At 45.2% G+C, this 25,926-nt stretch overlaps 1 protein-coding gene across 9 annotated transcripts in view; it reads left to right on the top strand.

Annotated features, from left to right (window-relative positions):
• ZNF608 (zinc finger protein 608) overlaps nt 1-25,926 on the top strand; it is a 112,584-nt gene that overhangs the window by 45,061 nt on the left and 41,597 nt on the right. For all 9 annotated transcript variants that reach the window (XR_010412967.1, XM_045891834.3, XM_064595837.1 and 6 more), the window contains one exon: nt 7,933-8,188. Coding sequence is in view for 8 of the 9 variants with exons in the window: in XM_045891834.3 (XP_045747790.1) it covers nt 7,933-8,188 (256 nt within the window). In the remaining variant the exon portion in view is untranslated. The remainder of the gene's footprint in view (nt 1-7,932; nt 8,189-25,926) is intronic.

Here is a 25,926-nt window from a genome sequence, read left to right as displayed (position 1 = left end):
AGACGCTGAATCGAGTAGTTTAATTATACTCTCTTTGCGTACTCCAGTACCTTCTGTTTTGCTGTCATGAAAACTGTCATGGCTGGAGAATGACGTTAAAGACACCTGCTGTTGTTTAAAGTCAGTTCTCTACGTGTTGCTGGCCTTGACGTGTCTCTGCTTCGCCATCTGCTCAAGGGCTACTTCGGGGGTGACACCCTCCCAGTCATCTCCTGCTGCTGTCTCCCACCACCCAGGCAGCACCATATAGAGACACCGGATTGGCCTCCTATGATTTTGGCGTGGCTGGAAACGGAAGCAGCTGTCTGGGGGCCAGAGCCTTGGGCCGTCCCTCCGTCAGATCCTGCCAGGTCCGTGGCTGAGTCTTTAACAGCACGTTAGCAGGTGAACCTCGTGGCCTTTTATTCAGGGCAGCCTCTGATCTTCTTCACACCTGGAAATGAGCAAGTAAAAGTAATGGTATAATTCCCAGCCGTTGGATGTGGTTGTAGCTTTTAGAATTGGACGATTTCAAGTAATAACGACACCAAAGCTGAGCTCTGGGTTCAGGGAGTTTTCTGGAAGGGATTGCAGTGTTTGCCCCGAGAGGCACCCTTCTGAACTATGTGCAGTGCAAGGTGGTTCAGGCGTGTGGCTTCCAACATACAGAGAAGAGTCTGAACTTACCTTGGGAGGAAGGCCTCTTTCCATCTTGCGTTGTAGTTTATATTTGGAAGAGTTTGCTTTTCCTCTTACCCTCCTGTGGGTTCCAGTGCTCGGCCACCACCCCCGAGTGACCTTTTACAGTTACTTACTTTCCCCAGATTTCCTTTTCCTCATCTGTAAATACTTGCCTTCACAGTCTTGCGAAGATGGACTGAGAATACATACAGCGTAAGTCCCTCCTGTGTAATAGGAGTTAGACAGTGGCTGTCCTGTTCGTAGTTTTCCACAAGCTTTGAAATCAGAGAAGTTTGGTCTTGGATACATTGTCCATGCTCTGAGATCTTCAGTGTCCACCTCCATAAAACGGGGATGTCGAGCCGTAAAGGAGATGGAGAATGTCTGATGTCTCGTACCCAGTAGACCCTTACCAAGAACTCACCTGTGTCGTTTAAGAAACAAGATGTAAGGGAGAAGTTGCTTTGATCTTGATTCCAAAAGGAAAAGTCTCTACCACGTTTAGGGAAGCCAGAATTAGGAGTGACCGATGTACATCTGTTCAGGTTTCTCTGTCCGGGATGGGAATTCAGCCTTGACACCTCATTTTGGAGAACAGATCCGTACAGAAGGAAAACGGGTTTGCAAGCTTCCCTTGCTTTGCTAAGGAAGTCACAGGGATGTCACGCACCAAGGGCAGTGAAAGTGCAAAGGGACAGACTGTGGCAGTCTGTGGAGAACCTTGTGAGCATTAAGTAATTGTGCCCCAGCGCGCTCACAAGAACCTAAAAATACTTACTGAGCAAAATAAAAACACCATGGCCACTCTGGTGGTTGTTGATCTGAAAATCCCAGGATTGAGGGGGGTTAGTAGCCAGATGAGCGTGGAGATCTTTGCAGGGGTGGGTGGAGGAAACCCCAGGTCAAGGCCCTGCGCCCACAGGGTGCGAACTGGGCCCCAGGGCGTGGGAGGGCCATCTTAACCATTGAGATCGGTCCGTCCCTGGTCCTGGCTGGCCCTTCTCCCTCTGCATTGCATCCCGCCGCACATCACCTGCCTGTCTCTTAGCTGGACCTGAGGGGTGCAGGAGTGCCCGCCAGGGTGCCCCCCCCCAGCCCTGCCCTGGCGACCCTGCCTCTTTGGCTGTCACTTTCCCGGTCCTGGAGCCCATCACCGGCTGCCACAACTGGTGCTGGAGTGAAGCAAAGCGGCTGCCACTTGCACTCCCCGCATTGGAGCCTTCCTGGCTCAGGAGCCCTCAGGAAGCCCTGGAAATAAGGTGAACTGAGAAAATATTGCCAGAATCTCTCTGCAGATTTTTTTCCCCCAGCCCTCTGATTACACACACAAAGTGCCGCTATCTGTGTAAATAACCTTTTCTTCCCCGCCTCTCTCTACCACCCCTACTCCCCCATGCTCATGCTCTTAGGCTCTCTCGAGTGATAAATAGCCAGGCTACTGTTCCGTCGTGCACCAACACCTGGGAATAATCACGCAAAAATAACAGTGAGAGACTGCCGCGCGTCTGTTCTTGACATTAGCTTTCCTCAGTTTGACAGGCCGCCGCCACCAGCTGTTGGACTTGTGGGTCCCCACCCCCCTGCCCCCAACTGGAGATAGCTGTTCTCGTGCTTCTCTTTTTGGGGGCTGTAATAGGTTACATCAGTGTCCCATCAGGATGACAGAAAAGAGCTTTGACAAAGGAACCATTGCTCAAAGTGGCTGATTCTCTATTACGATCTTGTATTCTGGATGTTAGTCGTAGTAGACTAATAATTCCCCACTGATATTTTTTTTTTTTTAACATGGACTATCTGATGAGTACTATTTAGCGTTCTCTGCTCCCCCCTCCCCGCCGCCTCAGCCCCCCAGGGTATTCATAATTGCCTCCCGTGAATTGCCTTTAAATGTAGCAAATCCTGGGGTCCCTGGGTGGCTCAGTCGTTAAGCGTCTGCCTTCGGCTCAGGTCATGATGCTGGGGGCCTGGGATCGAGCCCCACATTGGGCTTCCTGTTCAGCGGGAAGCCTGCTTCTCCCTCTCCCTCTCCCTCTCCCTCTCCCTCTCCCTCTCCCTCTCCCTCTCCTACTCAGCCTGCTTGTGTTCCCTCTCTCACTGTGTCTCTCTGTCAAATAAATAAATAAAAATCTTTAAAAAAAAATAAAATAAATGTAGCAAATCCTGGTATTTGGCCTCGAAGGGCCAAACCACCTATTGATTTCTTTTTAGTTCAGGTCTCATGTATATTTGTAATCACAAGAATCACATTGACAACAGTACTAGCTCTTATTTGGTTGAGTGCTGCTCGGTACCGGGAGCTGAGTGTGTGTTGTTTGTCTGATTTCATTCTTTCCATTTTACAGATGAAGCCAGGGAGTCCCAGACAGACAGGTCAGGTGACTCGCCCAAAGGTCGTGTAGCTGCAGGTAGAGCTGGGATTCCAGTTTTGAGGACTGACGCCCCGTGCCCCCCTGTCTTCCACTACATGGTGTGTTTTCACTCAGGCCCTGCGGACGGCCCCTTTGTATGGTTTGGCTGTATTTGTAGGATTATTTGATGAGTTGCCCCAGTCTTGCTGACGAGGCAGGAAGTCCAGGAGAGCGGGGACCTGCTTGGCTTTGACCCGCTCTTGGTGTGCAAGCAGGCTGCCCAGTGCCTGGCAAACAGTAGGTGTGTGGTTACTCTTTATTGGGGGGATCCGTGCTCACGTTGAGGCAACTCAGAGGGGGCTTTTGGGGGAGCAGCAGTGCGTGAAAAAAGAGGTGCAACTAGAGATTAGTCGAAGGAGATTTTGTAGAGGTGTAGGACTCATCAGGATGTGCTATAAAATTGGGGGGTGAGTTGCCGGGCAGATTAAGCTGGCTTGACTGCTGCCAGACGCCCATTTATGAAAGGAGGAGAATTTCCCCGGGCTGAGCTGCCCAGGGTTAAGCCCTTTTTGCTTATACTTTTAACACACTTTAACTGCACTTAACCATGCATTTGGAGGGGATTATAGATTTATGTTAAATATAGTAGGATATAAAAAGGAGCTTTGTAAGGTTGCAGGCAGGGTTAGAGAACTGTAGTATCAGACCAGGGACTTTTTTATTTTTTTTTCCTCCCCTTTCTCAAAGCCAGCATTTACTGAGCTAAGCACTTTGCTGAGCCTTCATTTTGCATGAGTTATCTCACTGAGTGTTCCCTCTGACCCATTGGGGGTCATTGTTGGTCTTACAACAATTTCTTAGGCCCAAACAGTGAGCCTCAGAGTAGCCAGGTAACTTGCTCAGGGGATCCCCACAGCAAGTACCAGGGAGGTCAGGATTTGAACCTGAGATCCACCACTACCCACGTACAAGTGTGTATCACTTGGAGGGAGTCCTCCTGGGGACTGTTGCCACCCTTGGTCTCAACACGCCTCATCGGTTGAAGAAGTTACGGTTCCGTCTGTGGATCAGTGGCCTGGAAATTGGGGTGCAATGGAGTTGATCTTTTGTATGGGGTAAAAACACTCCTGAAAATCCCTCTAGGTCCCTGCTTTGCATATGGTGCATGTGGCTTTGTGTTAGACGCCGGTAAGATTCATAAGAGAACTGAAACCTCCTGTAGGGGGGCATTTGCTGGCAGAAAGAATTAGTGACACTGAATTATCTTCCTTCCACCCCTCTTTTGTCCCCCAGTGTGTGTATTTGAGCTCCTACTGTCATGTTTCTGCTTTTAGGAAGTTACTGCTTTCATACTCACTTGGGCTGCCACCACAGAGAGCTTCTTGCCCTGGTGCAAATATGGGCCACATTTCTCTTTAGCAGGAGGAGGTTGGGCTAGGTGGTCTTCGAGGTAGAACATTCTGCGACTGTCTTAGGGGAAAGCTAGAAATGCAGAGTCAGCTGCCTGTGGCCGGGGAGGTCACCGCCAGGCCGAAGGGAGGCTCAGCCCTTTCGGTTGATGCCATGAGGCTTGTGGGCCCAGCCCAGCACGTTATCTAATTATTATTTTAAGAGATAGTAGACAGGGGTGCCTGGGTGGCCCAGATGGTTACACGTCTGCCTTCGGCTCAGGTCATGATCCCAGGGTCCTGGGATCGAGCCCCACATCAGACTCCTGGCTCAGCAGGGACCCTGCTTCTCCCTCTCCCTCTGCCTCTCATGCTCTCTCTCTCTGTCTCTGTATCTCTGTGTCTCAAATGAATAAATAAAATCTTAAAAAAAAAAAAAAAAGAGATAGTAGACATTCAGACTTTCCCCTCATTTTTTTGTGTTTGCAAAAAATCATCATGTTTTAGGAAGTAGCATACCTACCAAATAAAACACGTCTTGGGGTGGCTGTTAATTCCTTACCCTCCTCTGTGCTTGGTGACCTCTGGGGAAGAGGGGTTTCCAGTAGGCCTCATGGGTGGTACTACTCTTTGTTCTTCACTCCAAATTCTCCCAAGGGAGAAGAGTTCCCCTTTCTTCTCTCACTGGTAGTGACATTCTGGTACCTACCTGTAGGAATGGCAGGAAAAACCAAGTGGTAGGAATGGTAGGAAAAACCAAGAAGTTCACTGTCTAAGTCAAAGAGTTGAACGGCTTCACCGTATTACCTATTGAATTTTCCTATGGAGTTTAAGGGTTTTAGCCTGTTATTGCATTGGGGAGACTGTTCATGATTAGTTCATATTTATAGTCAAATTCTCTGAACCTTAGCTTCTCATTTTAATGCTGTCAACCAGGCTCTTACCATTGCATTTGGATTGTGTGGACAGAAACAAACACAGTTCACTTGCTAGTAGGCCCCGGATACCGTGGCCTCTCCCCTCAAGCCTTCTAGATTCTTTAGAAATTTGATGTTTGGATTCTCTTAAATATCCCACATAGTAGGTGTGTGTGTGTGTGTGTGTGTGTGTATCTGTATGCAGATATAATTCATAATTGGAGTTATATTGAAATAGAGATTTAGTCCAGAAATTCTGTTGTGATAGGATTTGTCATCAGTAGAAAGCTGGAGATTACATTTTCCAGTTGAGGAAAATGGTGTTCAGTGGAGATTAAGTGTCTCCCCAAAGTCACAAGCTAATTAGTGTCAGAGTTGGGGCCAAAATCCCAGTGTCCAGTGCCCTGTCCTTAATAACTTGGTATTGTAGGCTTTGCCTCACTGTATCTGATCTCCCAAATCTGGGAATTAATGCTCTCTTGGTTGCTTACCTCCTTTTATTTCATCCCATTTTGTTGTTTATCCAACTGAAGCCGTATTTATTCTCTTGGAATTAATGTAGGCTGTCGATCAAGGGATATAAAGAGTATTTCGATAATATTGTTCCATTTTGTCTTTTCAGTTTATATATGTAGCAACCAATTATAGTCAATTTACATCTAACTATACAAATTAAAAAATTGTTGGCAAATATGCAAAAAAAAAAAAAACCAACTACAGTACCCAGTTTATCATTTTCCTTGTCCCCCTCCCCCCCCCCCATTTTAAATTCTGGAAAGCAGTTCTTATCTCACACAGTCTTTTAGCTATAGTGAAGACTACAAGGTAGCATTGGATTTCCACCGCCCCCACTTGAATTTCCTCCCTCAGTACCTCTTTTTCCATTTGTCAGCTCAGTTTTAAAATAGGAACTATCAGTGTGAACTCTGATCTGCATTAAGCTGTGTTTACGCGAAAGCATAAATCACCAGTTCTGGGGTTTGGGGGCCGTTACATACTTTTCTTTCTTGGGCTCTGTGATCAAGAATGCAGAACAATACAAAGCATGGGGCAGAAGAAGTTTTATGGCGGCTCTGAGAGCAGGAAATTAACTTTCTTTACCATGCAGATGGGTGAAGGGCTGTTCTCTAGCATCTTGGATCAGTCAGGCAAGTGAACGTCAGTTTATCATTTTAGTGAAAGGCAAACTGTAGAAATAGTTCCTACAGTCATATGAACAAGGAGCCCACACAGATGACTGCTTCAGCTGTTGAACCAGGAGCACGCTTCCTCATATGATTTATCTTGAAATATATTCTGTGTGTGTGTGTTTAAACAACAAAGACTATGTTCTAGTACATCTGTAGCCAAGTGTTGATTTCTTACAAAGGTCAAGTGGGAATACGGGAACCACAGACTAAGATGGCGTTTTTGCTGGAAAAACCTTCTGTATGCCCCTTTTTACACATACAGCTCGTTAGCTCAGCTGATAGCCTGTGCAGGGGGTCATCCCTTAGAGGGTAGAGGTAGGCGGTATCTGTGTGTCACGTGAGGACATAGGGAATGTGGAGTCACGGTGCAGATGGGCTTTGCATTTGGCTCTTCCGCACTTGACCACCTGTCAGCAGGGCCCCAACTATGCTGTAACAGTCCTAACAGTGGTTAAAATGGGTCTGACGAACGAATGGGTTGGCTGGTGATTTACCTACTTAGTATGTGCATAGCCTTTGGTTTCGTTATGGCCAGGCTCCTGGATGTTTTGTGGTGAAGATCTCCTTGCCTGCTCTCTAGGATTCGGGTGCAAAGGAGATACCGTTGCACTGGAAGCTCTTATATTGGCTGTCATTTCTGTTTCCCGGGATTTAGAGGGAGGAGTCCCAGGACTCGGTCACATTCATCAGGGATCTTTCCAAGCCAGGCCACTTAAGGACATGTGCGTTGGAGAAACTCCAGTTCTGTTGATGTTGGGCACATATGTTAATTACCCCATTTATATGAATTCTGCTAAACTTTGCCGTAGAAAACTTAATTAGGAGTTGATGCTTAATACATGCTAATAATATCCAGTTTATGTGTTTGAGTGTGTATAATCAGGTTTATGTATTTTATACATTCAGCGGAGTAAGTTAATGTATTTTCGTGGTGATTTAATTCATTACGGTTTATAAAGTACTTTGAACACAATTTTAGTCCATCTCCCGTGCTTAACTGTTCAAATGATGCATCCGCGGTGTTTATTGGAGTTCCTCCCTTGGAAAATATTGTAGCTTTGGAAGTACGATTTCATCACAGGTGGAAAAGAGCCTGAATTTTGCAGAGTGTATTTCACGCTTTTTTGACTGAGGCTGACCGGTTTGACATCAGTGACCTGAGGACATCGAAGTCCTGCCTCTCATTCTGGAAGCAAGAGCCCCCGATGTTGACCTTGTCTGGCATGGGGGGGGTGGGGGAGGGGAAACAAAATCAGATGCTCATTTCCCTTCGACTTTTATCTTTTGGCACCACGCAAACCCTCGAAGCGTGTTAGAATTGCAAATGGAATTTGGAATGGTGATGTATTCTAGAAGTGACGTAAACAGATTGCATTGCAAACCGTGCTGAGAATACAACACCACTGCAGTAAGCCTGTCTGTCTTTCAGGTTGACCCCCTGTTTACAGTGCCAGCACCACCACCGCCGATTTCCAGCAGCCTCACGCCTCCGATTCTGCCCTCCTACTTTCCCCCATCCTCATCCAATATTGCAGCACCGGTCGAGCAGCTTTTGGTTCGGACTCGTTCCGTGGGTGTCAATACATGTGAAGTTGGAGTAGTGACAGAACCAGAGTGTCTGGGGCCCTGTGAACCTGGCACTAGTGTGAATTTGGAAGGGATCGTGTGGCATGAAACAGAAGAAGGTAAGTGCACTTTACTTTTCTCTCTTTCCCCGTGCCCTCTTCCCCATGATGTCATGTGATTTACATCCACCCGCGAGGGGACTTCGGTGGTACGTGGAGAGGAAGAAGAGGGGTTTTTATACTGTCTGGATTGCTGTTGGAGTAAGAACTGCGTTTCTCTTTTCTTGTTCACGGCGCCTCTTACGTTCGGGATGAATGAGGTGTCCGTGGAAGGGGTCTGCGCTTTAGGCGCTAGCATGGGAAGACTGGGAAGCAGGGTGAGGGTTCCCTTTTGCCCTGAGAGGGATCGTGGAAATTAGGAAGACAGACTGGTCTCAGGTTCACTTTCTTCTCGGTGTGCCAACCAGTCTGTGTGTCCGGGCACGGTTGTTTCGTTTGTCTTGACATGGGTTGTTGAGGTTTAAGTTGACCTGCTGAATCGAGCTCAGGTTCTTGAGTTTAGCGAGGGCTGTGGCCATGATGTGGCTGTGGCCGGTTGGTGCCCTGAGCTGACGAAGCCCAAGGTCAGAGACTTAAGCCCCAGCTGAACCAGTCGTTTCTCTTCTGTGACTGGAGACGTGGGGCCTTCCCTCCGCCTTAGCTCAGCAGGCCAGCTGGCAAGGCTAATCCAGTAGTCACAAGAGAAGTGGATTAGGATTAATCTGTCAGTGCTCTTAGAAATATACACGTGGCATATACCACACCTACCGTGGATCCAGACCCTGGCTGGCCACATCTCGTAGCACGCGATCACCTGGTCCGGTGTGTTTCAGATGTCATTGACCTGAGAGGCCCACAGGTAATTAAAAACGAAATACCAAGGAGAGCGCTGCGTTGCTCCGTTGGGCAATGAGAGGAGTAGAAAAAATGAGCCCCAGGCGAACGAAGCGAAGTGAAGAACCCTTTCTTTCCCTCCAAGCTAGGTTGGTCAAGGATGAGGGAGAGGACAGGCGTCAGTATCCTGGCCAGTTGGGAGAGGAGTAAGGGCAAGGAGGAGGGTAATGAGACTCAGAATCACTGTGTAGGTCCCTCTGTATCAAGGCAAGAAATTGAGGGCTGCAACTCACGGGCGAGAGAGTAACATATATAAAAAAGGATGAAAATCAAATGACAGGTTGTCTCAGACTGATTATCAGAAAGGCGGAAAACAGCGCACGCTGTCTCAGGGTAGAAAAGCTAAAAACCGTAGGGAACTCTTTGAATTCTGCATATTGCGTTAAGTATACTGTGGAAGGATATATTTTGTATCTGGATACAAGATTTTGTAGATAGCATCAGTAAGGAAAACTCATTATAGATGAAGGAACCAGAGAAGGTGAATGAAAGCAGCAGATAGGAGGAGTTCTCTTGTGAGCTCAACCAAAAGTGATAGCTCACGTTCGCTTTTGGCTTTAGAAATGTCCGGTGTTTGGGGTGGGGGTGGAGGTGCGTCCTCTTTGTACTTTTAACAGCGCTCTGCAGCCAGATTGAGAGGGATTGGGGGAAGAGGAGCTGGAATTCACATTTTCGTCTCTTGCTTGTCTGTTTAGACACCCTCCAGTGCAAGAGGTGGATCCCATGTGGGGAGCGAGCTTCTGTCCTATTGCCTCTCCTTGGGTTGTACACACTTGGCCTTCTCAGACTTTTCCTGAGAGCAGAAGCCGTAGCTGAGGGTGTCCGACTGGTATCTTGGGGAGAAAAGTATAGATACAGATGGCATCAGGACATTAATAAGGTCGTAGTTCGTTAGCTTAGGTACTGATGATTGAGGAACAGAAAAAGATTTGGAAAGGCTAAGATTGCATTTCCATCAACTCGAAAGGAAGAGTTTCTGGCACTTGGATCGTGTGCTCATTTGGGTCAAGTGGCGCCTTGCACTTCTGTCTCAGCTACGACTTGGCGCCCGTCGGTTTATTGCTTGTCATGATTTTACTTATTCCTGTGTGGGACAGGACCGGGTTCCTGCAGTATGACCTCACTGGGTGGCAGATGTTGTAAAATTAGCTACAAACTTTCTGGAACGCCTGTTAGTCTTGGGTTGTTTTTCACCTCGCTTGGAAGACTGCTTAGTTTTGACTTGAACCTGAGCTTCGAATAAAAGACAGGGTTACTTAGGAAAAAGAAATGTATTCAGAAACTGTAGTAACTCTGGGCAAACGGTTAAAGAGCTCTGTGGTATTAATCAGGATTACCATTATGCTTTTTTCTTATTTCTGTTTGGTCCCAGTGCATGTATAGTCTCCCGAGTTGCACCGTGTTCTCTGAGCGGTCCGCCTCCCGGGTCTGTGTACCTGCCTCTGTGTGCCGCGATCTCCCCCATCCTGTGCGTGTGTCCCCCACCTGGCTTTCAGTGCTCTGCAGACCCAGGGCTGGAGCCTTCTGCAGCTCCAGCCTTCTTTTGACCGCCTCATGTTTTCCAGGATTTGGAATGTGCGGATGTTGACTGTGGTGACAAGAAGGAGCCCGGAGCTCTTAACAGAGTTATTCTTGCTGAATAAACTCAACTCCCGACCTCCACAGAATTCGAGAACCCGCCTTCGTAAAGGCGCGGCTCGTGAGATGTGTGTTTAATGTGCAACCATTTTCAAGAGCGTTCCATTTGCATTTTTCCCCCCAGTACAGTGTGTTTAAAGCTCTTGTACCAATTTAAAAATTAAACCCACTTGACCATTAATTTTTCCCTTTGGGGAAAAACAAAGAGAGAAACAGAACAAACACATTTGGACCCAGTTATTTGGCAGAGCTAGAAGGGATGGGTCTGGGGAGAAGGGAGGGGCAGGGAAGCCACAATAGTTTTCTACTATGGGGTTGCACTAACGACAAGCTTCAAGTCGGGCACTTAGGAAGAAGTACCAGTTGCCTGTGATTAACTTCCTGGAGATGGACTTGAAAAAAAATCTCTTCCCTGGTATTTTCATTTTGAGGTGATTGTATACCTGGTAGCAGTTTTCACAAACCTAATTTGTTATGTGCATTCATAGGGGGGTGCGTGCATGTGTGTGTGTGTGTGTGTGTGTGTATTAAGATCCTAGACATCTCAGGAGCTCCTATCTGCAGTCTTTGGGGGGAATATTGACTGTTCTTGGGATTTAGTTTGAAAGATAGTGGGCACCAGCAAGACGGCAATATGAGGTCCCCACTAAATACTAATTGCTTCTTGTGCTTGGAATTCCTCATGTTAAGAGGGTTCTTTCAGTCACAGACTTTGCCTTTAGTGTTCCTGCCAGGACGCGGAGTTCTGGTTGCCTGAAGGCCAAACTGTCCTCAGGAGTAACGTGTTACGAGAGAAGTTCCCTCTGGAAATAATTAGTGGGTTTCAGAGCGTGCTTCATAGGAGAGAAAAACTATTATTGCATTTGGATGTTTAGTTATTCTGCTCTGATCTTTCTTCTTTAAGGTGAGTGCATAGGAGCATTGACGTCTTGGACAAAATTGCTCTCACATGTTGGAAAGAATCTCCTTAGCTTTTCATTCCTGACATTTGGTATGCACATGCCTTTGTATAGTTATTTGTTTGGAAATTTGCTCTTTTGGGGGATTGGGGGTGGGGTGGGGGGGAGACCAAACCGGAAAAAACATGGTGTGTACAGCAGAGTGTGTAAATACATACATGTTGGACTTGGCTTTTTAGCTCTTATGAATGTGTTTTCCTTTGGAGTTTTATTAAATCATATTTCTAATTGGGCACCCCCCCCCTTTTTTTTTTGCCTTACCCGAGAACATACTTCATTGTTACAACTGTCATTTACTTTGGCCTTTAAAACATGTATAGGTTATAGGACCGGGGTTCTCAGCTCTGTGCCTTTGAGTCACTCGGAGGTTTTTAAAAACATGCCCGGGCACCACTTGCAGGCGTTTCCTTGGTCTGGGATGGCAGTTTGGTCTGGTTGGGTGACCTGACCTTGGTGTTTTTTTCCAAAGCTCCCCAGGGGATTCTGATGTGCAAACAAGATTGAGAACCATGGTCTCAGGGGAAAGAGGGGATGTCCTAACCCTCTGCAAACTGCTTGACCTTTTCCCTTTAAGGAAGTCACTGTGTTGTTGCCTCATTTTCTTGGGTATAAAATGGGACAGACACCCCTGCCCTATTTACTTCCCAGGATAGATAGTGTCTGTCCAAAAGCTCTAGGGTGGCAGGTGAGCGTCATTGAATCACCGTCCCTGTGAGAAAGAGGGTCCAGCGTTTGATCCTGAACCTGGACTTGACAGAGGATTTGGGGCTTAATGAAGAACTAACTGGTACTACTCTTCCTAATTTATTAATATGGCAGGGTGGACCTTACTGTCTGTTTCTTCACTGAGCCGGAAGTGGTAGCTTCATTTCATTTCCCTGTGGTCTCTGCTGAATTATTTTTGAAATAGTCCAGAAACCCAGAGTATTAAAGGAGGTTAATAAAGTAACAAATAAAAAAGATTGTACTCGCAGCATTACTGGGAGCTTTCAGAGGGGACGGTGAAAATGCAAATGGCAGCTTATGAAAGGAAGTGTGGTTTTTTAGAGAAGACTTACCACCTGGTGTAAGAGGAAGAATGGTTCTTTGTATGAGGTTCTTCATCTGAGGTTCTATGTGTTTTCCAAGAACAGCGATCTTGGGAATTAATGTTTTAAGGGTAATTAATCAGGGGAAGTAAATGATTCTCTTTAAACCACCGGAGATGCTCTTAAATTCTTCTGCTTCTCCTGTATCTCCGGAGTCATAGAGAGGATAGTGTTTCAACGTGCAGTATGGGGGGTTTCAGGTTCATTCGTTAAAAGGCAAATGATTCCCTATAAATTGACGATGGACCTGACATACGGTATTGTTACTCCTATGCTGTGGTATTATTGACTTGCCGAACTTATTACTGGAAATAGAACTTTCATTTTCAATTTTGATTTGAGAAGAGATTAAATATGAATCCAGGCTCACTTTGTGTTTTCGGTGTCTGAGCATGGGATTGGTGCAATACTTTTTTTTTTTTACTAAGTGAAATGTTATTACTTACTGAGGTATTTCCCAGTGATTTGATAAATTCAGCTTTGACTCACAAGGCGAGTAAGATGTCCACTTTCGCTTCTGCATTTCATTACCCGCCGCACCAGTGATGATTATAACTCAGCAGTCGGGGGGAACTTGAAGATTGCTGAGGAGCATGCTCCTCCTATCAGTAATGTGCTAAATGGAGGTAAATCAGCCCCCGGTCTGTGAGTTTGGAAGGTGAGCACAGTCGGTTAATCAGCGTGCTAGTAAGAAAGAGCATCTGGCCTTGATCTTCATCGTGAACTCACAGAGATTTAGAGCTCTGGAAGAACTACTCTAGTTAGTGCTGCTCGGTATCTTGGCCATAAACTTGACACCCCCCGCCCCCGGGCAATCTTGCAGTGGTGGTTGCCCATGAAAAGTTGAGATTCATAACCATTGGTGACAGAACTGCTCAAAGTGCACAAGAACCGCCAATTTTTACATGCAGAAGTCAACCCAAATAGAAAACCATATTTGTGTATTTGCTGGACCGTATACCATCTCGGTTACCTCTGATTATTCTGGGTACAATGGTGAAGGGGTTTTTTTGGTGTGTTTTTTTTTTTTAAATAAAATAAACTTGGTTTAAGGTTGTATATGACACATAGTTATAAACATATCAAAGTATTTGTTTTTTTAAGATTACCAGTTTCACAGAAAAATCACAAGTTAAAAATGGAGGCCAGGTATTCACAGTGTGCAGTCCATAAAGATCTGTGAATGAAGGGGGAGTATAAGGAAGGGACCAAGGGAGGGCTTGTCTGAGCCGTCTTCCTGGGTCGACTTTCCTCTTGGACCTACCAGCTGTATGCTTTCCTGATGGGGCCACCATGTGCATATGATGAGTGATGGTGTGTTTTGCTGGAAAGCAATACCATAGTCTCATCACCACTTGTCAGTGTGAAATAAATAAGCTGCTCTTCGGTAGGATTCAGCTTCATGTTTTTAGGCCAAACATTTTTCTTTTGTGTCATTTGTGTGTATATTTTGGTGGTGACCTTAGGTGTTAAGAAATGAAGCAGTCCGCTTTAAACGCACTGTGTTAAGGCCGTTTGTTATTACCCCTTTGGGTTGGTTGATATTGTAGCTGAACTTCTGTGTCAATACAGTGTGAGGCGTGTAAAACTAAACTTTTCTTCAGACTTGAGCTTGGTGAAAGATGTAAGAAGTTTTCTTACAGAATGTGTGTGTATAGTATTGTCCCCCCTTGCTTATCTTTTTCCTATGAAGAAGTTAGTAAGAAAACCTTGAAAATGTCTTCATATTACAGTGACCTTGAACTGAAGATATATTTTCTAATTACAAAATGGAGATACTCTCTCACTGTTGCAAAGTATAGCTTTTGGCCCACCTTGGCATATTGACTGAAAGTATTTCATTGACTTTTTAAATAGAATTTTTATAGCAGCTTTCTTGAGATATAATTCATGCAGCATGCAGTCCACCCATTTAAAGTGTATAATTCAATGGGTATTTTTTAATGTATGAAGAGTCCTCCAACCATCACCACAATTAATTTTAGAGCATTTTTATGATCCAGAGTAAACCCTGTCCCCCTTAGTAGTCACTACCGCTTACTTACCGCAATCCCCATTTCATTGACCCAGTGCGTCATTGTTTTTGATGCTTCATTGTTTTTATGTGTATTCTGTGGATGAGAGAAAGGGTTGATTTGTTGATGTTTGTACCAGGCATTGTGCTGGACATGCTTTTCAGGTAATGATTTCCTTTAATCCTTAGAACACAATCCAAAGTAAACTGTTATTGTCCATATTTTTATGAAGGAGACTTAGAAAGGGATTTACTTGTGCAAGACCACACCTGGTAGGACGTGCAGAACCCTCGCTCTTCACACCTAGTCCTGGGATTTCCATTCTACCCAAGTTCCCATCTGTTTCACAAAGTGCGCTTTGGAAGGAGGGAGTCCGATGAGACATAATAATTGGAGTTTTTATTTTCTTTTCTTTTTAAGCACAGAATGATAGAAACATTCTTTATAGTGCTCGCGTCTGATTTTGGCAAGAGTAACTGAATCAGCTTCAGCTGGGTTGATGTATACAAACCATCCCTTTCTGCCCCACGAAGCTGGAAGCTTCTTTAGTCCGCAGATCCCATCTGTTTTGTTCACTGTTGGATCCCCAGCACCTGGCACAGAGTCAGTGTGCCATATATATTTGTTGAATGTTGAATAAATTTGCGGAACAAAGTGATATGGTCTTGATACCTGTTTAAGTTTGTATGGTGTAGCTTTCTAGTCAAGAATATGTTACTTTTGATTTAAGTTTGGCCTAGACAATCTGGAAAATATTGCTCCGGAAATCTACTTTGTCACTGATTTTTTTTGCGGGGAGAGGGGAGCCGTTATAAAATCTGATTACACTGTATTAAAATTCACCTCCCAGCCTTGCTCTTCTTAGACCAGTCTCCAAAAAAGGGAGAAACAAAATTATTTTTTTTTTTTATTTTTTATTTTTTCCCTTCTGCCATTCATATCCTCGTTACGGTTTTAATTTTCTGATGATAGAAGGAATACCTGGCCATTTGAGGATATCTGCGGGGCAGAAAACACCCAAATGGTAGAAGAAAAAAAAAAATCATCTATAATCTCACTATTCAGGCATCCACTTTAATTTGTTGGTTTAGCCCTTTTTTTTTGCTTTTTAAATACACTTTTTTTTAAACGTGGTTGAGATCATTTGATAGAGTTTTGAATACCGCTTTCTCTTTTAAACGTAACATTAAAACATAAGCATTTCTGATGTTATTAAAACATTTTCTAAGATGTATTTTCTGTTGATATAAAACATTGTATGGAATGGACACAAAATTTGATTCAAATTCCTGTAAGGCTGGATATTTACATTGCCTTCCGCTTCTTAAATAACATCACACTGCATAATCTGCATAATTTGTGCTGGAAGTATTTGTACTGTTTTATGAATTTGCAGTTACTATTCTGGGGTCAGCTTTCAAGAAACAGTCATCTAGTCAGAGGGCACAAACATTTTTAAAATTTTATTTTATTATGTTATGTTGATGACCATACATTACATCATTAGTTTTTGATGTAGTGTTCCATGATTCATTGTTTGCGTATAGGGCACAAACATGTTTAACACACTGGAATACCTTTTGATGGCTTCACTGCTTTCCCAAAAGGCAATCCTGGTAAATTGTACCAGTTTCCATGGCCTTGGTTGAGAACTCTCTTCTCTCTTAACAACCTTCCCAGCAACTTTGGGCTCGCTGACGTTTTCGTGACCAAAGGGATGGGGTTGTAAGTCAAAGGCATAGTCTGCAGTGCCCACATCCAGGGTCCTGCCCTAGACGGAGAGGGAATGTGACCTTCTTCCCCTTGTCTAAAAGTCACAGTGGGCCAGTCAGGGAAAGCAGGTGTGCCAGTGAGGGTCCCCAGACACCATGTAGCCAGCGCCCTGTCCTGGGAAGGCATTGCTCTGGATGATACAGAGGTTCCGATATCACTTCTGCTTGTGTCTACGGTGACGTTTTACAGCTTTTCTCCCCCAAGTGAAAGGAGTTAAAAAAGGCTTTCAGGTCTGAGGCACTCAAACACCGAGGGGCAAAAAAATGGGTCTGTCAAGCCTCCATTCTGAACGGGGAGCAGTCTCAGCCTCTCCTGTTTCTGTCTCTGCAAACATCTTCTTTTGGGTTCTGCTCCTTCAGAATAAGGGATGGACTAAGGAGGGATCTTCTACAGAAAACCTTTGGACCTTATGATTTGTTGATAATATATCATTTGTCACTTGACTTACTCAAGCTGTTTGCGGATTTTTCCCTGGCACACCTTAGCCCTGTCTTGCTTCCCCCCGCCCAACATTCATCTCCCTTTTCCCCTAGCCTCTTCCCTCGGCTTCTGTCCTGTATGGCTGCAGCACAGGAACTGTCCAGGTCGTTTTAAAAATAGTGTCTACTAAAGCGTTCTCACATGTACCCTTCCCCAGCCTTTCTGTCCTCCAATACGATTGCCTAACAGTTTCCTGGCCAAAGGAAAGTAAGCAGTAACACAGGGGAGGCCTATCAGAGGTTGCAGAAAGCATTCTCAGCAACGAAGGTTGCAGGAATTAGGCTCGTGGGCACAACTGCAGAATACGGAGCCAAGTCTGGTGTGACACCATCGGAGAAGACCCAAGACGGGTGGGGTTCAAAGCGATGGGAGTTAGGCAAGCCCCTTGCCGCCCATTTGATAATTGCCGGTAACTGAAGAGGAAATGGGACAGTTATAAACATGCCACACCCCTGTATGGCCTTCATTTCATTTGACTCCAGTCCATCTCGGACACACCTGTGTAGGATTTTCATTCCTTGGGCTGCTTTCTTGACACGACACATGACACGTTTGGCGTGTCTGAACAGTTGAACACTCTTGCCTGGGGAACTCTACGTGGCTCTGCCAACACCATCTAATTATTAGCATCTTCGCGTTTATGTGGAAGACTCCCATCATGGGCCCGGTTACTCTCGCGGAGAAACTGAGGCACAGGTGGCCTGAATAAAATGGCTGTGTGTCCTTTCTGGATTTCCGGTGTGTACCTCCCATGATCAGCCTTTCCTAGTTTTTAAGTCTGTGTGTGTGTGTGTAAATGTAACCAATTATTTTAAAAATATGCTAAAAGGCAAATAAACATTTGCTTGTCAGTTTGAGGCTTTGACTGAAATGTGGGAACGTCATTCGGCTCATAGAGCGAGATTTTTTTTTTAAATTTAATAGTCACCAAAATATTTTCACAAAAATACCCAAAATGCGTTGGTCTCCTACCAACTCTTCACGGACTCACTTGTACCTCTACACCCTGTGTATGTTGTCGTGGCGACGTCTTCTTGATCCCCACGTTGATAGATGACGCTTTTTGTTTTTTAAATTTATTTATTTAAGAGAGAGAGAGAGACACAGCATGAGGTGGGGGGAGGGGAGAGGGAAAAGCAGACTCCCCGCCGAGCAGGGAGCCCGACGCGGGACTCGATCCCAGGACCCCAGGATCCTGACCTGAGCCGGAGGCAGACGCTTCACTGACTGAGCTGCCCACATGCCCCGTCAGACAACTTTTGAAGGAAGTCACGCTGAGAGAGCTGACTGAGAACATTGAATGTGTCTCACTTCGCTCGAGGAGTGGCAGAGGCCCGTTTGTTTAGAGAGAACCCAGCAAGACCGCTTCCCACTGCGTTCCTCAGCTTCCAGAGAATAGTGCGGAGCATTACAGAATATGAGAAGCCAAGTCTGTCCCAGGCAGTCCTCACGGTGAGCTGCTTCTGACTCGCACCTGGAGTGGACACTCCTAACATGATTTCTTATCCACACATACCAGAAGCACAGAAAAACCGTAAATTGGGTTGGAGGCCTTGGTTTTGCACTCTGAGCCTGGAACCAAACTGGTTGCAGTCATCGGGCACTGAGAGGTGCTTTGAGTTCAGTGAGTCTTTATACCCAAGGGCAGACAAGTTAGGCAGGCCATAGACGGGAATGATGCCAGGCTTCCTTACACTGAACTCGTCTCTTCCATAAAACCTCTACCTGGTAGGGTGACCAGAACGCAGTATCATGTTCCCAGGGAGTTCTAAAAAAAAAAGGGATAAGGTCTAAGTTGATAGTGGGACACATGACCCCAGGAGGATTAGGGGACCAAACGGAGGGTCAGCCTACAAAGAAGCAGAATGCAGTGAGCTACTTACCGTCATGTTGACTGCGCATTCCTCTTGAGTGATTCAGAAGGAGAGCGCTGACCACAGAATCCTCAGTCAGTTACTAGAGAATCCAAAGCGTATGGCCTCTAGGACATCTCCCTTTATATCTGACTTTTGAATTAAATATCTTCTAGAAATAAATACCATCTGTCCTACCGGTCTTCCTGAGATTGCAATTTCTTGCAGTAGCACATTCCCAAGGGTGGAATTTCAACCAAGCGTGACATGTTGAGTGTGACTGCTAAGTATTTGAGGCCGTGGTTAGCGTCCCCATCCTCATTTTGTCAAAGGGAGGAAAATGAAGTGTGGGGAATTTATGACTCGAGTGGAAATCAAGACAGGGTCTAAAGGAGAATCAAGGACCACAGAGCTCTAGTAGCTTCAGTGATGGCTTGGGAAGGGTCTAGTGAGCCACGTAGGCTTACGTCATGGTTTCAGAAGAAGGTGGGCTGGACCACACCGGGTTCCTTTTCTGGAGAATGATTCAGGTCTGGCAGCTAACCCGTATCCCCTGAGCTCTGGGTTCTGACTCATGCATAAGTACCATCCCCCCCCATTTGACTCCCACCTGGACCACTCCTGATCAGTAGATCCAGGCTTTACACTATACTTGACCCAAGAAAGATGCAGATACTCTGCCATGAACCATTGCTCAGTGTAAATTGTTGCGTATTTTGGAAAGTAGGAAAAGTCGTTCCATGTTTACAAGGGAATATTAGGGGATTGTCAGGGAGTCTAAATTGGTGGTGTTCTCTCCACAAATTCTGGCAGCTTCAGCTTTATGGTTCAGTGTTTGGTGTCATTGCCCTATTTATTTCATTCTGATAATTAATGAAAAGTGATAAAGAGGGTAGTAGGAGTGCCAGGCCAGTTGGTAAGCATCATATGCTTGATTAGAACCCAGAACATTAAAATTGCTTGGAGGCAGCCAAAGCCTTTCTTCTGTGCACATGATGGTAACTTGATTAGTGAAAAGCCTCTTGAGTGACAGCACTCAAGATTTAGAAAGCACACGCAAAGCTACACGCCTTGATCATCCCCCATGAGAAGTCAGTAAGAGGAGCATTTGGTTATTTCCTACAAAATCCTGTGTGGATTCAGATCTTCTGGAAAAGCATGAGCGCATACAGCGAGGAGCACCTATAATTTTTTGGATTAAGAATTCTCCTTTATCTGGGGCGCCTGGGTGGCTCAGTTGGTTAAGCGACTGCCTTCGGCTCAGGTCGTGATCCTGGAGTCCCGGGATCGAGTGCCGCATCGGGCTCCCTGCTCTGCAGGAGCCTGCTTCTCCCTCTGACCCTCCCCCCTCTCATGTGCTCTCTTTCTCATTCTCTCTCTCAAATAAATAAATAAAATCTTTAAAAAAAAAAAAAAGAATTCTCCTTTATCTTTTTGGCTGCAGTGTTCTAAATTTATCCATTTAGCAGATTAAAAAAAAAAAAAAAGACTATTACAGAATCCTCCAGAGTTCTCGGTACTGCAGTTGTAACTGCTGCCAGCAAAACTGAGGGCAGACAAGTGGCTGAAGCTGGAGAAGAACCAAATTAAGACAAAATGATGTGATTGCTCTAACTTTGCGGTTACGGGAGTGTATTGGTCTCCAGGGGAAAGGGATGCTAGTTGAAAGGAAAAGGGAGAAAGGTGGCCAGTTGCCTAATGTTGGTCACTCCTGCTTCCCACTGTCCCCATGTATCATAAAAAGACATGTGTATATAGGGGCTCCTGGGTGGCTCAGATGGTTAAGCATCTGACTTTGGCTCAGGTCATGATCTCCAGGTCCTGGCATCGAGTCCCACATCGAGTCCCACATTGGGCTCCTGGCTCAGCGGGGAGTCTGCTTCTCCCTCTCCCTCTGCTTGTGCTCTCTCTCTCTCAAATAAATAAATAAATCTTTAAAAAAAATACACGTATATATAATGACCACATGAGGCTCTGTGAGAGTGTTCCTGAGGCTTCCCTTGGCTTTTACAGACACCTATCCCTTGCCCACTGGGAAAGCTAGGTGCATTTCTTTGGCTCTGGGCATCATTTTCCTCATGTGTAAAATGGGAGGGTTTAGAATGAGTAATCTTTGACGGTACCTGAGCTTTGGGGCACAAGGGGCTGTGAATCCCATAGAATGTTCTTGCCAGAATCATTTCAGACATAGAGGATTCCGAAGAAAATTCTTAGCAGTCAGCCTCTATGGGGTTACCCTTAAATCACCCTCTGGGTTCATGCCAAGTCCTGTTGAACAGCAGGTAGCCATGCCTTGAGTGTCCCACAGTGGGTCTGTTTTTGGAACGATTTATTTACTGAAGCCATTTATATTGAACTGTTAGCAGTTGTGCAGGTAAAGTGGAATCTGGTCTGAGTAGGCTGACATCTCCTTTATGCTCTGGTACATTCCATGGAAGAATGAGCACATGGAAGACATTATCTGAAAAGATTCCTAAAAGGTACCATCATCAGTTTCATTAGTAGATTCTTGAACCCCTGCCCTAAATCGCCTGCACGAGCTCCACCTCCTTCTGTGTTACCCCATCTACACCTTGTGTTAGGAATCCTCAAGAGTGTCCAGGGGTGCCTGACTGGGGCTCCGTCGGTGGAGCATGAGACTCTTGATCTCGGGTTTGTAAGTTCGAGCCCCACGTTGGGTGGAGAGATTACTTAAAAATAAAATCTAAAAATAATAATAATAATAAAAAAATCCTTACAGTGTCCAAAAGACAGCTGCCAAATAGAAAGTTTATTGGATGCACGAGTGTGAACAGTTAATGTGGTATAATTTTCTTTTTTATTCAGTTTACACGTGTTTTTACAGTTTAAAAAGCCAGAGTTCCTACTAGGACTGTAACAGCAGAAAAACCCCGTCTTCCCCTTCACCCTGTCATGCTTGCCAGAGGCAGTTAACTACTTTAAACTTTTGTAGCTGGTATTTTCTTTATATTTTGAAAACACATGTTTTTATAGCTATTTCGTGATGTAATTTTGTAGATTTAGGCTTTTTGAAGGTGGAAGGTGGTATTTCACACCTACTCCCCTCCCCGAACACAACTGTATATGACTGCCGCCCATCCTCCCAATATAGTTGAGTCACCCATTATTGCATAACAAATGACTCTAAAACAGAGCACCTTAAAACGGCAAACATTGATTATCTCGTGCTTTCTGTGGGTCAGGAACCTGCGCTTCTCACAACATAGTACGTTGTTTCCCCAGCAAGATCCAAGAGGCACTGAGCCCAAGATGGACTCCAGAGTGTTTGTATAACTTGATGTTAGAGAGAACAACCCATTACTTTTGCCACTTAATCTGCTCCTTAGGAGTCAGTAAGTCCAGCCCAGGCTCAAGGAGGGGAGGGTATCACATAAGGGTGTCAATACTGAGAAGCAGGAATTATTTGGGGCCAATCAGGAGGCTGCCTACCACAAGTAATTTTTCCTCAGGTCAGTATTCAGTGTTCACATTACTGTGACTGTGTATATATTACTCACAGCACAGCCGTGTACTATGATTACTTTTCTTTTCTCACCCAACTTTCTCCCTGGAGTTAATAGTGGCCTTTTTTTTTTTTATTTGCTTAGTGTTTTGTGCACGCCTCACTAATTCACCATGAACCATCATGCCAGAATTATAAATTGCTTCTCAATTTGTTGAAACACATCCAGCATTCTATGCATTTTATCTTTTGGGGTAGTCTCTCCACGGCCTTCCCATCTGCTCCAATCCGGCATTTTAGAGGTTAGGCAGAGGCCTCATGAAATGGTTATAAAAACTGAGCTCTCAGGGCACCTGGGTGGCTCAGTTGGTTAAGCAGCTGCCTTCAGCTCAGGTCATGATCCCGGGGTCCTGGGATCGAGCCCCACATCGGGCTCCCTGCTCAGCGAGGAGCCTGCTCCTCCCTCTCCCTCTGCCCGCCACTCTGCCTACTTGTGCTAGCTCTCTGTCAAATAGATAAATAAAAGATATCTTTAAAAAAACCAAACCAGCAAACAAAAAAAACCCCTGAGCTCTCTGGTACACCATCCTGAAGCTTCCATTCTTGGGTTGGATACTCTGTTTCCTGCATCAACGTATGCTTTGCTTTTGTTTCTGTCTTTCATTTTGGTGAAGCCCATCTTCCAATAGCTTTCTAAGAAAGGGTTCATGGGGAGTAAAAGTTTTGAAATCTTGGATGTTTGCACATGTTTTCCTTCACCCCCATACTGCACGAATGAAGGGGCTAGATGAGGAATTGGTAAAAATCATTTTCTGTTGGCTTTGCTCCAGCTCTGAGCTCTCCCCAGTGTTGTCCTTGAGAAGTTCAACGCCATCCCAGTTTGAGATCTTGAGTGTGATGGCTGTCCCCCTGTCTGCCAAGCCTTCATCTCTTCTTTGTCCCCAGCATTCTGATATATCTTAGTGACATCCTTTGTCATGAGTTTTTTTTAAATCTCTTTCGCTGAGCTTGGTCCTCATTTGGAAACTCAGGCCCTGTCATGTTAGAAATTTTATAGATGTTTTCCTTTGGTGGGGATGCAATTTCCATGTTCTCTCTGGAGCTGCTTTTAGTTAGTTAGATGTATTGGTCTTCTACTTTCCTTTTTATTTTATTTATTTTATTTTTTTTAATTTTTAATTTTTTTTTTTAAGATTTTTATTTATTTATTCATGAGAGACAGAGAGAGAGAGAGGCAGAGGGAGAAGCAGGCTCCCAAGGAGCAGAGAGCCCGATGCGGGACTCGATCCCAGGACCCTGGGATCATGACCTGAGCCGAAGGCAGACGCTTAACCATCTGAGCCACCCAGGCGCCCTATTTTATTTTTTTTAAAGATTTATTTATTAGAGTGGAGGAGAGAGAAAGAGAGAATCTCAAGCAGACTCCCTGCTGAGCACAGAGCCTGACAGGGGCTCAAAAGAGCTCAGCCCCACGACCCTGAGATCACAACTTGAGCTGAAATCAAGAATTCGGACGCTTAGCCGACTGTGCCACCCAGGCACCCCTTGGTCTTCTACTTTTCTGATCTTTTCTCTTCTTTTTCCGATCTCTGGCGTATAGCTTTTAACATATTTTCTGATTTGGGGAGTTTTCTCATTCTTTATCTTTAAGTAGTTTCATTGAAAAAAAATCTGTTCTCATATATTTTTCATTTCTGGGAGCTCCTTTTTGTTGTTGTTACGGGGATTAAAAGTTCCAGTTTCATGAATGCAGTGACACCGTTCCCTGAGGACTGACTTTCCTCCTTTCCTCCTTCCTTCCTTCCACCTCATTTCTAAGTTCCTTTGTATGTTTGTCCTCCTTTATCCTCAGTCTTTCCCATTGGAGACTTTCCTCAAGCACCTGATAATCCTTGGCTGTCCTCGTGGGGATGATAGGCTCAGAAGCTGGTTTGCAGCCCCACATGTGTGGGAGGGCATTTTGATGGTATAGGAAGATGTGAGTGGATCGTCTCTCTAGGGGATCTCCCAGCTGGGGGTTTCCACATGCCTTTTTTCTTGTTTTGATCAGGTTCTCCAGAAAAGTGTTCTCTGATTTCCTGGTCATAGACTTTTTTGGTGTCAATTTCGGGAAAGAGGGTGAAGGTGTTACTCCCCATTGTGTAAAAACTGAATCTTACTGTTTTTGTTTGTTTGTTTGTTTAGTAACTATAGTATTATCCACATTACACAGATGAGAAAACTCTTAAAGAGCCTTAAGTTCCTTTTTTGAGTTTTCTTGGTAGCTACAATTTATTTCATGACCTGAAATTGAGATAGTTTTAGTCAGCTTGGAATGTGCCATCATAATGACCACTTAACTTCTATAGGGAGATCACGTTATTCAATTTTTACTTGCCCACCCCCCTACCCCCCAACGTGGCTTTAGTTAGGCTTCGTTTCCAGACAGGCTCTAAGTTTGGGAACTTAAAACAGGCATATAAATGAAACAACAAACTGCCTTTTTTGGTTGTTGTTTGCCCATTGGTTATCTAAACAAACAAAAAAAAATGTAGTAGCTTTTGAAACTCTCCCAATCCCATCCCTCCCTACTGCCCTCATGGGTCCTGGCCAGATCATTACTTTGGGCTTGAGCTCTGTTCTTTTTATCTGTATTTAGCAACACAACTTGTTCACCAAACTGCTCTTTCACAGATTCCTTGACATGTTTTAGCAGAAGTCTCATTCCCTTGTTTGTTGACCAACCCTTTAACACCTCCACCTCTAAGACACTGAGTTGAGAGAGGTCTCCTAGCTCTTCCTTCTACAAAGGACAGATGCATTGAAGACACCTCATAAAAACCAAGGTCCCTTCCTTGGCGGACTTCTACGGTGGACCCAGGCCCTGGGGGCAGGCTGTGTCTGGAAACACTCTGCTAACTTATCCAAAGCACTTGCAATTACTTGTATTCTCAGGTTTTTCTTCTCAGCCTAGAAAGGGGCTTTTTTTTTTTTTTTTTCATTTAGCGCCCCTACTTTATTTTATTTATTTTTTTTTTAAAAAGATTTTATTTATTTATTTGACAGATAGCACAAGTAGGCAGAGAGGCAGGCAGAGGGAGAGGGAGAAGCAGACTCCCCGCTGAGCAGGGAGCCCGACGCGGGGCTTGATCCCAGGACTCCAGGATCATGACCTGAGCTGAAGGCAGCCGCTTAACCGACTGAGCCACCCAGGCGCCCCCCTACTTTATTTTTTATAAAGATTTTATTTATGTATTTATTTGTCAGAGAGGGAAAACAACAGGAGGGGGAGAGTCAGGGGGAGACGGAGAAGCAGACTCCCCGCTGAGCAGGGAGCCCGATGTGGGGCTCGATCCCAGGACCCTGGGATCATGACCTGAGCCGAAGGCAGATGCTTAACCGACTGAGCCACCCAGGCGTCCCAGCCCCCCTACTTTAGCATGATAGAGGGTCCTTTCTTGTTGAGTAGAACGGCTATAAAAGGTGATTGTAAATATCACATTGCTATCTTCCGAGGTGTTCTTATTTGCCGGTCTGGCTCACGCACATGTCCCTGGTACCCACACCTGGGCAGCCGCCAACACCTAAGTGTCATCTGAACGAATGAGTAAGTGAATGAATGGTGAGGAGAGAGGTGGTCAGGTCAGGCTTAAAAAGCCAGCCGCTCTCCCTCCTCC

Source organism: Mirounga angustirostris, unplaced genomic scaffold (assembly GCF_029215605.1).
Source record: "Mirounga angustirostris isolate CCGP_5_RB_7025 unplaced genomic scaffold, mMirAng1.0.hap1 SCAF_7, whole genome shotgun sequence".
Lineage (NCBI taxonomy): Eukaryota > Metazoa > Chordata > Mammalia > Carnivora > Phocidae > Mirounga > Mirounga angustirostris.
This window is presented reverse-complemented; position numbering and strand designations above follow the sequence as displayed.